The sequence below is a fragment of the Neovison vison genome, chromosome 12 (genome assembly GCF_020171115.1).
Source record: "Neovison vison isolate M4711 chromosome 12, ASM_NN_V1, whole genome shotgun sequence".
In the NCBI taxonomy this organism is placed as follows: domain Eukaryota; kingdom Metazoa; phylum Chordata; class Mammalia; order Carnivora; family Mustelidae; genus Neogale; species Neogale vison.
The window spans coordinates 64,778,109-64,791,537 of NC_058102.1; the positions used below are offsets into that span (position 1 = coordinate 64,778,109).

Sequence of the window (13,429 nt, forward strand, 5' to 3'; positions counted from 1 at the left end):
GTGATGTGGTAGGAATTATTTGAAAATTTTGTATTGAGAATTGTGTTTTCTCATTGTGTGTTTAGATATGATTTCCTTTTGACAGAGGGTAATAACAAAGACATATCTGCAAATATAAGAGCATTCCTTTGGATTTTTTATAGTGGGTATAATTGTCTTGTAAATTGACAAAATACGGTCCAGAATATAGTTTGTAAATATAGGTGAGGCTGGAAGATATTTTAGCCTAGCATAATTAAGCTTCCCAAAGAATATTAATTATTTGTAATTTAAAAATTCTGTGCATGAGAGATAGACAACAGTCTCTTCCTTCTTGTATCCATTTCTGATATAGCTTTAGAAGTATAAACTATATTTTATTTATTACACAGTATCAAAAATATACATATTCCTGGGGAGACTGTGTGGCTTAGTCAGTTAAACATCTGTCTTCATCTCGGGTCATGATCCCAGGGTGCTGGGATTGAGTCCTTCATGGGGCTCCTTGCTCAGCAGGGAGCCTGCTCTCCCTCTGCCTCTGTCTGCCACTCTGCCTGCTTGTGCTCTCTCTCTCTGACACATAAATAAAGTCTTAAAAAAATACACACACACGCACATTTCCAGTATTATGGGTGAGTTTAGCAAAAACAAATTTTTGTGCCATCTGACTGGGTAGGGGGCAGATCTTGGCAAGAAAGGGAAGGTGGAAAATAGAGGGAGCTGAAGATGGGAATGCAGATGAGGGGTGCTAGACGTATGTTATGTGTGAGAGGAATGTATGCGAAGGGATAACCTAAATCTTCCTATCTGTGGTCTCTGTGGTTAATTGTTGCTGTTTTCTAGCATTCTAACTAGAGATTTTCTTCCTTCTAGAATTCTATGAAGAAATTCTTTCACTGGCATATAGTTTAACCTGCCATGGTATTTCCCCTCAAATGTGGCAGCTGCTAGGTATATTATATGAGGTTTTTCAGCAGGATTGTTTTGAATACTTTACAGGTATGGCTTTGACCATCTAACATTTTTGCTTTTCTGTGTCTAGACATTATTTCCTTTGGCAGTTGATATAAAGACTCACATGATTACACTACTAATCAGAAAATCCTTGTTCTTTCCCTGTTGAGTAAAGGGTAGTGCTATCAGAGCAGTGTTTTGCTGCTCCAGGAATACAGGCAGTAGAAGAGGGACTGTTTCCTGTTGTATCTTAAATCAGTTTGCAGTCAGCACATATACCCATACGTTAATTGAATTACTGTTTTCTGAATGCTGTCTATATTCCCAGAACTGTTCTAAGCATAGCAGTGTAGCAGTGAGCAAAATAGTGCGTGCTCTTTTAACGCTTCCCTTCTAGTTGGGTGGGGGGAACGGGGAAGGTGGGGAGCACACAAACAAGCAAGAAAATATACAGTTTGTCAAATGGTGATGACACCTATGGAGAAAAAGACAAAAGTTGAGAACAATCACTATAATAAAAGATGAGCATTTTAATTTTTCTGATCCACATCTTCCTCGTCTAGGAAGAGCAGATCTGTCACTGTTGTTACTAGCATTTTGTGGTAGTGAGGGAAGATAGTAATATGTGGGTGCTACAGAATGTGTTTTCAGTGGGAGTAATTTATTTCTATTCTTGTCACTCAAGTCTCATTGGGCTTTTGAATTTTTTTCCAGATATGATGCCTCTCCTGCATAATTATGTGACAATAGATACAGATACTTTATTATCTAATCCAAAGCATTTAGAAATACTTTTTACAATGTGTAGAAAGGTAAGTGTGTCCTAATCAGTTGTTATAAGGGTTCTTACGAATGTTTAAGCATTTTACTTCAGGACACTCTTTCAGTTTGTTTCTTATACTTTAGTTCTGTATTGACTTCAACATTTGCTATTTCAATATTTGCTATTTTAAATTTTCTAATAGACCTTTGGAATTGTAATTTGATAGTTGTTTATTGTGTGTTGTGCTTAAGACTATTTGCCATTTTTATGTATTAATTTTAAAATTCTTATTTATTTTATTTTTTAAAAATCTGTTAATCTATTGGAGAGAGATCAGGGGGGCAGGGTGGAGGGAGAGGGACAGAGCACATCGCCAGCAGTAGAGGCTTGCCAGTGTGGGGGCTTGATAACATGATCCTGAGATCATGACCTGAGCTGAAGTCAAGAGTCTGAGGCTTAACTGACTGAGCCACCCGGGCGCCCTTTATTTATTTATTTATTTAAAAGATTTATTTTATTACAGAGAGAGAGAGAGAGAATGCAGGGTGATAGGGAGGGAAGGAGAGAGAGAGGATCCCAAGCAGACTTCATGCCAAGCATACAGCCTGATATGGGGCTCGATCTCATGACCCCAAGATAATGACCTGAACTGAAGCAGAGTCAAATGCTCAACCATCTGAGCCACCCAGGCACTCCTGACATTTGCCACTTTTATAGCTGTGCACTTTATAATGTTTAGGGTAAATAATTTTGTTTATGTTTTTTTTTTCAAAAATGCAAACTTGCTACTTGATTCAAGACAAGTGCTAAAAAACCAATAACAAAAAAGCAAAATGCTAAGAAAATAACCACAGTTTATCAATTACTGATTTTTTAATTAAATATGTATATTGGAAAACACTAGATATATATTTTTTGAATATAAATAATATAAGATAGAAAAATTGGAATAGTTGGAAAAACAGCATCATTTAGCTCAGTCCAAGATGATTTGTTATCCATATACTGGCTACTGTTATATGTGCATACAAACAGGATTGTCTCCTATTCTGTCTTTGTCACAGGTTAGATTTCGCCCTCTGTTGGTAATATCGTAGAATCATTGTTGAATATAAATAATGTTTTCCTTCTCTGTTAGATGAATATTTATACGTACATAAATATAAAACTGCCATTGCATAGAGGTGCCAGATACTTAAGTTTGGCCTTGGGTGTAAAATATCTAGTGTACAGCCTAGATGTGTACTGAGATGTTAAGAGCTCTGAACTGATAAATCAGCGCATCTGATTCAGGTCTCAGTTCAGTTGTAAAGAGCCTGGGAGATTTGGGGAGGTCACTAAGTTTCATCACATATAAACTGAAGGAGTAGAATCATGATTTTTTTTTAAAAGATTTTACTTATTTATTTGGCAGAGATCACAAGTAGGCAGAGAGGCAGGCAGAGAGATGGGGGAAGCAGGCTCCCCGCTGAGCAGCGAGCCCGATGTGGGGCTCGATCCCAGGACCCTGGGATCATGACCTGAGCCAAAGGCAGAGGCTTAACCCATTGAGCCACCCAGGTGCCCTAGAATCATGATTTTTGAAGATCCATTTAGGTCTGTAATAAATAACCTAGCTTATTAAATCATAATCACTTGGCAATCTTTAGTATCCTCTCCTAAGTGGAGACCATTGCTAGTGAGGGAAAAGGGAAGAGAAAGCAGCAAGCAGAAAACGTAACAGTCCTACACCCATTAGTACAGCTGCTCTGTATTATAGCAGCTGGGGTGGAAGCAATGTTCATGGTTATGGCCTTAGACTTATCAAGTGGTGAAAATATATGTCATAATCTTGGTTTTTATTAATAGCTAATACCTACTGAATTCTTACTATATATGAGGTATTTCCCAAGTACTTTATACATACTAACTTACTTTATCTTTGCAACATTATGAGGAAAGTATCACATTTTGGTCAAAGGGGAGACTGAGGCACAATTTTTTGCATCAAGCCTGAGACAAATTGTCCTAAGTCACAGAACTAGTCTACATTGGAGCCATATTTGAAGCCAGGTAATCTGGCTCTAGAGTCTATTTTTAAAATTACCAAAATATATTTTGTTTTTCTCCTTTTGGAGGTAGGGACTAAAATCAACCAACCAACCAAGAAAAAACCCAAGTAAATGCAATTTGGGGCAAAGGGAGTGATTTTTTTTTTTTTCTTTCTGTATTCTATAACCCTACCATGTAAGTATATTATTATCCTCCTTTTACAGATGGGGACAGTAAGACACAGAGGTTAATTAGCTTTTTTAAAAGCACAGATAAGTGTCAGAGCGGGAATTTGAACGAAGACATTCTGGTTCCATAGCTCATTCACATTTAGAATCTAGATGTAGATATATTATCCTAAGAGGTAGAATTTTAAATTTTATGTAAATTGGGTTGATTTTTGGCTTTGCCAGCTACCTGCTTGTGATTCAGTTCACTGATCCATCTGTTTTCGTTTCCAAAATTTTATAGCTGTCTACTTTTTTCCTTTTCTCTGTCTTTGTGGATTTATGCCTCTAAAACCTCTTTATTATCATTTTAATGGCCTTTTGGGAAGTAATAAAATTAAATGGGAATGTTCAATCTGTCTTCTTTATCAAGAATTTCTTTTTAATTTAGTTTTCTTAAATTGTATTTGTCTAGGAAGTTATCCAATTCATCTGAGCTTTCAAATATGTAAGGGATATAATGTTCTCCATAGTATTTGCTTATTTTAATCTCTCCTTTACCTGTATTTATGTCTTTCTCAATTCTAATATTTTTATAATTTTGCTCTCTACTCTTTAAGAATAATTTTGACAAAAGTCCATTTTGTTGTCTTTATTTAATGAGTCTGTCTTTTGTTTCTCTCTGTTACCTCTTTTTGTCTGTATTTTTAATTTCTGTCTCTTCTTTAGGTTAAGTCTGTTCTTTTTCTTGTAGCTTATGTTTGGACTCTTATTAATTTTTCCATATTTTCTTATTTCCAATATAAGCGTGGCTCTACTCTATAAATCTCTTTTCTGAGAACCTTATTGTAAGGCAATTATATTCCAAATGTTATGAATGAACATGTGCATTGTGAATTTATTTATAATAGTAGAAATACAGAATTGACAATAGAGGAATGGTCTGGTAAACTATTAAACTTATGTACTGTAATACTTACAGTCCTAAATGATTATAACATCCATGGAAAATGTTTGTAGTTATAAAAATTCATATGGAGAAATTAAAAGGTGTGTGATAGTAAATGACAAAAATGAACTCAAACAAAACTACAGGGTTTGTTTCATTGTTTAAATGAAAGGTTTTTAAAAATTTCTTTTGATTTCATTTTATTGTTTTGTTGCCTTTAAAGGGAATCTTTTCTTATCTGGACATTTAACTCATATAGCTTACTTTATTGTAATTGTGATGATTGCAATGCGGGGCTTGATCCTAGGACCGTGGGATCATGACTCGAGCTGAAGGCAGACACTTAACTGACTGAGCCACCAGATGCCCCCAAGCTATGATTCCTGAATTTTTATGGGATATTTGCTTCCTGTAGACTCAAGTTAAATTCTATACAATGGTGTTCACTGCTGAGCTGAATTGTAATTACTGTAGGTTCTATGTGGAGATGCAGGAGAAGATGCAGAATGTCATGCAGCCAAACTTCTTGAAGTCATCATTCTTCAGTGCAAAGGAAAGGGAATTGATCAGGTAATACATGTATGGAAAGGTTGTACTGGATGTTTATATTGAAAATTTACATGCTTGAATGAATTTTGTTTATATTATGGTGGAAAATTAAAAAGATAGCTTGTGGTTTGTGCTTGCTGGTACAAATCCTATTTAAATGATAAAAATACTCATACAGTTGGAAAATTGCACCTTGCATTCTAGTTGAGAAAAAAATAAACAGGAAATGTAATAATTTAAGAGGCTATCAAGCAAATCATAAAGAAGATAAATATGTAAATTCTACTCAAAAGGTTTTCCAGAGATCTTCATTCTCCTTTGCTTTTGTGGATTCTTTTGAGATATTCTCGGATATCTTCTTTTAACCAGAATTGAAGATACTGTAAAAAAAAAAATAAGTTTCTTGTACTGATATAAAAAAAAGCACTATACATTTTCAACAAAGATTAATTTGATGTTTGATATAATCATGATATGATAGTTACTGAGAAAAGTGTTGAAGTGTTAAAGTGAAATTGTGGAGTTATCTTTTTTCTTTCATTCTGTAACTTTTGCTCTGTGTACTTTTAAAAATAGCTTTATTGAGCTATAATTCACATACCATCTATTTCACTCCTTTACAGTGTACATACTTACATGGATTTTAGTATAGTCACAGAATCATGCAAATATTATGACGGTTTTAGAGCCTTCCCTCACTACTCCCCAAAGAACTCTATACCCAGAAGTAATTACTTCTCATTTCCCCCTAACACTCACCCCCCAGCCTAGGCAACCATTATTCTACTTTCTTATTTAGAGATTTGCCTATTCTAGACATTTCTTTTCTTTTCTTTTTTAAAAGATTTTATTTATTTATTTGACAGAGAGAGACACAGCTAGAGAGGGAACACAAGCAGGGGGAGTGAGAGATGGAGAAGCAGGCTCCCTGCTGGATCCAGAACCCTAGGATCATGACCTGACCCAAAGGCAGATGCTTAAGGACTGAGCCACCCAGGTGCCCCTATTCTAGACATTTCATATAAACGGGATCATGTGATCCTTTGTGAATGACTTTTCTCACTTAGCATGATGTTTTAAGGGTTCATCCATGTGTATTTGTTTTTGAATTCCCTTCATTTCTTTTTATTGCTAAATATTCCATTGGGTGGATATGTCATATTTATTTTAGCTATTCATCAGTTAATGGATATTTGGATTATTTCCACTTTTTTAAATTATTACTTTAAAAAAATAAGTTCCATGCCCAGTGTGGGCCTTGAACTCACAACTCTGTAATTAGGAGAGCTCTACCAACTAAAACAGCCGATTATTTCCTTTTTCCTTTTTGACTATTATGAATAATGTTATAAACATTTGTATGCAGCTCTTTCTGTGGACATGTTTTAATTTCTCTTGGTATGTATCTACGAGTGGTAAGTCTATGCTTAACCATTTGAGGACCTGCCACACTGTTTCTCCAGAGCAGCTGCGCCATTTCCCAGTCCTACTGGCAGTGAATGGGAGTTCCAATTTGTCTGTATCCTCATCAGCTCTTGCTTTGTCTTTTTGTTATAGCTATCCTTACAGGTGTGAAGTAGTATCTTGTTGTTTTGATTAGCATTTGCTTGATAGCTAATGATGTTGAGCATCTTTCATATGGCCATTTGTTTATCTTTTTTTTTGGAGAAATGTCTATTCAGATTCTTTGTTCATTTTAATTGGGTTATTTGTTTACTATTGAGTTATAGAGGTTATTTATAGATTCTGAATTCAAGTCCATTATCAGATATACAGTTTGCAAAAATTTTCTCCCATGGGGCACCTGGGTGGCTCAGTAAAAATTTTCTCCCAACTTGCGAATTGTCTTACCACTTTCTTAATAGTGTCCTTTGAAGCAGTTTTTAATTTTGATGCCCAGTTTATCTTTTTTCTTTTGCTGTTTGTGGTTTCTGTTACATTTAAGAACCCATTGCTAAATCTGAGTCCACAAAGATTTCCTTCTTTCATCTTCTGAGCATTATAGTATCCTGAGCTTATAGTATTAGCTGTAACATTTAAGTACTTAATTCATTTTGAGTTAATTTTTCTGTGTGGCATGAGGAAAGGGTTTAAATTCATTATTCTGCCCGTGGATAGAAAGTTGTCTCAGTACCATTTGTTGAAAAAGCTATTCTTTCCCTTTGAATTGTCTTGGCACCCTTGTCAAATGAATTGACTATAAATGTGAGGATTTATTTCCGGACTCTCATCTGATTAATTTTTTAATCCTTAATCCAGGACTATACTGTCTTTATTATAACTTGGAAGTAAGTTTTGAAATTAGGAAGTTTGAGTCTTCTAGTTTTGTTCTTTTGTAAGATTGTTTCAGCTATTTTGGGTCCCTTGAGTTTCCATATGAAATTTAGGATCAGCTTGTCAGATCCAGCAAGGAAGTCAGCTGGCATTGTGTTGAGTCTGTAGATCAACCTGAGAAGTGTTGCCAGGGCTCGATCCCATGTCCATGAGATCAAACCGAGCAGAATCAAGAATCAGACGCACAACTGACTGAGCCACCCAGGTGCGCCAAGGTGTTTGTATCTTTGAATCTAAAGTGTGTTTCCTGTAGATAGCATTTGGTTGAATCTTGTTTTCTTGCTTTTTTCTTTTTAAAATCCAATGAGACATTCTATCCTTTTGATTGTTTATCTATTGATATTTAATATTGTTATGATGCATGGATTTTGTCTATTTTATTTTTTTGTCTTATTATTTTTGTTCCCCTATTTTTTTTACTGCTTTCTTTTGAAATAAGTAAATACTTTGAAATAAGTAAATATTTTCTAATGTCACATTTTAATTGCTTTTTAATTTTTGTCCCCACTATTTAAAAAAATTTGCTTAGTGGTTGTTCTAGGGCTTACTGTAATATATCTAATCAGAATCTATTTCAGATTTAGATTAACTTCTTTTTAGTGAGATATAGATGCATTACTCCTATATAGCTCTATCTCCTCCTCTTCCTTTTTCTACTGTTACTGTTCTATATGTTACACTTTATGTTATAAACCTACTAATACACAGTTTATAATTATATTTTTAATGAATTAATTTAATTAATTAAATAGTTATATATATTTTTGTAATTTTATGTGTTAAGCTAAGAAAATAAGCAAGTATATATAGTTTGTCATATTAACCTTCTTATTTACATTTCTCAATTCTTTCCATTTGTTCCTTTGGATTGGAGTTACCATCTGGTGTCATTTGCTTGCTCCAGTACAATTTTGCACCTATCTCCTTTTTATTGTTAATGTTGAAAATAACTGTATTTCTATATTTATAGTTTCAATGATATAATTTTAAGATGTTATTTTATGCAGTTGCTTTTTTTTTAAATTGCCATTGTTTTTTAAAACACTTAAGGGAAGAAAGGCAAAGGAATAGTGTTTTTCTGTTTTTGAAAATTACATAATTACCGTGTGTGTGTGTGTGTGTGTGTGCGCACGCGCGCACGTGCGCACATGTGTATTTGTTTTTGAATTCCCTTCTGGGTCACTTACTTGCAGCTTGAACTTCCTTTAGTATTTCTTACAAGGTAGGTCTGCTAGCAGTGAAATCTCTGTTTTTGTTTTCTGAGAATGTTTTTATTTTATTTTCAGTTTTGAAAGACAGTTTCTACTGAATTCTTGGTTGACAGGTTTTTCTTTCAGCAATTTGAACATACCATCCTTCTGGTCTCTTGTTTAACAGTTGTTAATCCCATTAACATTCCCTTGTACTTGGCAGTGGTGTATGTTTTTTCTTATGCTTCTATCAACATTTTCTCTTTGTCTTTTACCGTTTTTACCATGGCATGTCTTTGTGTTTATCTTACTTGGACATTGTTGACTTTCTTGGATGTATAGTTTTTTGTCACATTTGGCAAGTTTCTAGCCATTTCTTCAAATATTTTTTTTCTTTCTCTTTTTTCTCTCCTTCTGATGCTCCTGTTAAACATATGTTGGTGTATTTAATGGTATTACATATTTCTTTGAGACTCTGATCATTTTTCTTTATTCTTTCATTTCTCTGGTCTTTGGATTGCATACCCTTTTTTAGTCTATCTTTAGGTTTGCTGATTCTCTCTTCTGCCAGTTCAGATCTGTTGTGGGGCCCTGTAGTGAATTTTTAATTTTGTTTATAGTGCTTTTTTTTTTTTTTAAGCTAGGTTTTGTGTCCAACATGGGACTTGAACTCAAGACTCCAGGGGCAAGAGTTGCATGACCTACTGGCTAAGCCAGCCAGGCACCCCTATAGTATTTTTTAACTCTAGAATTTTTATTTGATTCTTTTTTATAATTTATATGTCCTAATAGATGTTTTATATTTGATGAGACATGGTCATCATGGCTTCCTGTGACTTTAAAAATGGCTTCCTTTAGGGGCACGTGGGTGGTTCAATCTTTGGTGTCTGCCTTCAGCTCAGGTCATGATCCCAGGATCCTGGGTTCAGGTCCTGCATTGGGCTCCCGGCTCAGTGGGAAGCCTGCTTCTCTTTCTCCCATTCCTCCTGCTTGTGTTCCCTCCTCTCTCTGCCAAATAGGTAAATAAAATCTCTTAAAAAAAAAAAAAAAAAAGCAAAGAAAACTGTCCTTTAAAAAAAAATATGGCTTCCTTTATTCTGTAAACATATTTTATAATGGCCATTTTGAAGTTTTCAAAAGTTCATGTTTGAGTTTCTGACCCCAGAAGGGTTCTTCGTGACCATCTCTTTTCTTGCTTTTCCCACGTGAATTGCTAGCTTAGGGTTTATCTTCTTACTTTAATTAGGAGAGCCACCAAAAAAAAAACCAATTTTTGCTTACCACCAAATTCTGCATTATTTTTAGAGTGACCTTTCAGGCTCCTTTTTTGTATTGATGAAGTTTTACATGTATGTTCAAGGGCTCTGATTTGACAGAAGCCAGGTTTGCTGTTAGAACCCCAAAGAAGGCTTCAGTGAGTAGTGTTTTAGGTGAAAACAAAATAAGGAGGTGGTAAAGCACAGGACTTGAGTGAGGTAGCAAAGGGTTTAGTTCTGTTGACTGGCTTTTGGAAAGTTTTGAGCAGAAGGTCAAAAGCCAGAAAGGTGGAGATTAAATCCAGCCAAAGAGTTTAGAATCTCTTCTGTAAGCCAGAAGAAGGCAAACTGTGACCTGTGGGCCAAATCCAACCTGTGACCCATATATATGGCCTAGGCATAAAGTATGGTTTTTACATTTTTGAAGAGATGTTTAAAAAAAACAAAGTATGCAACAGAGACCGTATGTAGCCTACAAAGTTGAAAGTATTACTAAGAATTTAAAAAAGTTTTAAATTTATTTATGTGTGTATTTATTTATTTATTTATTAAAGATTTTATTTTATTTATTTGACAGAGAGAAATCACAAGTAGACAGAGAGGCAGGCAGAGAGAGAGAGAAGGAAGCAGGCTCCCTGCTGAGCAGAGAGCCCGATGCGGGACTCGATCCCAGGACCCTGAGATCATGACCTGAGCCGAAGGCAGCGGCTTAACCCACTGAGCCACCCAGGCACCCTATTTATTTATTTTTGAAAGTAAGAGAAACCATGAGCAGGAGGAGGAGCAGAGGGAGAGAGAAGGAGAACGCCAAGCAGGTTCCACACGCAGCATGTAGCCTGACATGGAGCTCCGTCTCATTACCCTGAGATCATGACCCGAACCAAAATCAAGACTTGGTTGCTTGACTGAGCCACCCAGGCACCCCAAAGTTGAAAGTATTACTAAATATTGACTAAAAGTTTACCAACCTATGCCATAAGCGATTGAACAGAGAATCCACTAAGAAGAGAAATGATATGATCAAAGATAGGCACTTAGAATAATGAATCTCCTAGAAGCATCCTTAGTCTAAACAGGTCTTCTGCATACACTGGGCTATGAAGATGAGCAAGGAGGCTATTAGCAAATTAAAGTCTGAGGGTACTGGTTCTGCTCTAGGCTAAAAGCATTGGGAATAGAGGACTAGAACAAGATTTACAGTAGGGACCATTGCAAACATTGCACAGAAAGACCTGAAAAAATAAGTTGTTAGATGAGGAGGGCAGGGGAAAGCCCAAGAGCACAGATTTTACCCTGGAAAGTTATAAAGATGACTTCTCCCACAAATACAGAAAATATGGATACCAATGGATAGGAATAGAGTGATATTAATCAAACTGTGACCATCTAATGGTGTTAGTAGGTGTTCATAACAGAAAGTATTCAGTGGTCAGATAAGCCTTAGGAATACTGGATAAAACAAAATTCAACAGATTTCATTATTGCTTGACTTCTAATGCCTTTATCTGAAAATGTGTCTAAATGGGTGTTGGTATCTGTGTGTTTCAAATTAATTTAATTCTGGGATGTTTTTGTTTTCCAAATCCAAGGAACATCTATTAACTGTATAAAAGTGCTGTTTGGATAATGCTGATGTACAGATGTCTTGAGGTAGAAAGAAGGGGTGTGGAAGCTTAAATTCAGTAGCCTTATATTCTCAGTAAAAGAGGAAAGGTTGTAGAAAGTGGAAAAAGTTGACATTTCAGTTTGGAGGAGTCTAATATGTAATAAAGAGTTGGATAAAAGAATTGCTTTTATTAAAGACAGAACTACCGTACAATCCAGCAATTGCACTAGTAGGTATTTATATAAAGAATACAAAAATACTAGTTTGGAGGGATACATTCATCCCAATGTTTATAGCAGCATTATCAACAGTAGTCAAATTATGGAAAAGGCCCAAATGTCCATCAACCGGTGAATGGATAAAGAAGATATGGTATATATACAGTGGAATATTACTCAGCCATAAGAAAGAACAAAGTCCTGCCATTTACAATGACATGGATGGAGCTAGAGAGTATGAGGCTAAGCAAAATAAGTCAGAAAGACAAATACCATATGATATCACACATATGTAGAATTTAAGAAACAAAAAACATAGGGGGAAAAAGAGAGAGGCAAACCAAGAAATAGACTCCTAACTATAGAGAACAAACTAATGGTTATAAGAGGGCGGCGGTAGGTGGGGGGATAGATTAAATAGGCGACAGGGATTAAGGAATGCACTTGTCATGAGCACTGGGTGTTGTATGTAAGTACTGAATCACTAAATTCAGTACCTGAAGCTGTAGAAAAAGGATGGACCCATTTGAAGGTAATAAGTAAAAATTTCTAGTGTAATACAGTGGGTTTTTACCCCTAAAACTAGGTTGCAGAAGGATTAGAAAACTGGCATTCAAGAATTTTTGTCAGAAATTTAGGGTTCCTGGGGAACCTTTAATGTTAGGGAGGTTACAGTTGTGGTGCATTCAGTAGAGCTAAAGGAGTATATTGCCTGGAATTACAGTCCTCTGTACTTCCTGTCACTTGGGAGTTAGGTCTAGGGATTTGGTTAGATTCATTTGTGATTCTTTTGGCAAGAATACTTCATAGATGGTAGTTTGTATTTCTACCAGGAGGCACAGAATATCTGGTTGTCTCTCATGTTAGGATGTTACTTGTGTTGGTGGTGATTATTCTATCATTACTTTTTCATGTATTAGCTGAAATATTTCTATGAAGAGAATAGTTTTTTACCTATTACCAAGTTACTCTGAGGAATAGAGTTTATTTACAGAGTTTATGTACTGTGATTCAAGATAGAAAGTTTGTTTCCTAACATTCTCCAAAGATGACCAATGAGTTTTGCTTTTTTTTTAAAAATATTATTATGAATTACAGATTCAAATTTGTTTAATGTGTTTCAGTATATTTCGGCTTTGGCCAGTGGGAACTTCTTGAATTTATCATATGAGTGCTTTTGACCTGACCCTGGTAGTGTTTGGTAGTTTCCTTGCTGTCTGATATGAGAAGATGTTCCAGGTTCATCTTGTACATTTCCTGCCCTATGCTGGGAAATGGTATTTTAAGGCCACAAGCACAAAGGATATTCATTGCTATTGAGTTGGTCATTATTTCCACAGGAGAGCCAAGAAATGCATATTGTATCATTTTAAGATTTGCCCATCATTAGTACACACAGATATTTCCAATTCATATTCAGTACTACATTATTT

At 35.4% G+C, this 13,429-nt stretch overlaps 1 protein-coding gene across 2 annotated transcripts in view; it reads left to right on the forward strand.

Annotated features, from left to right (window-relative positions):
- Nucleotides 1-13,429, forward strand: part of IPO8 (importin 8) — a 94,837-nt gene that overhangs the window by 55,173 nt on the left and 26,235 nt on the right. For both annotated transcript variants that reach the window (XM_044229022.1, XM_044229023.1), the window contains 3 exons: nucleotides 853-978; nucleotides 1,648-1,745; nucleotides 5,318-5,413. In XM_044229022.1, coding sequence (XP_044084957.1) covers nucleotides 853-978; nucleotides 1,648-1,745; nucleotides 5,318-5,413 — 320 coding nt within the window. The remainder of the gene's footprint in view (nucleotides 1-852; nucleotides 979-1,647; nucleotides 1,746-5,317; nucleotides 5,414-13,429) is intronic.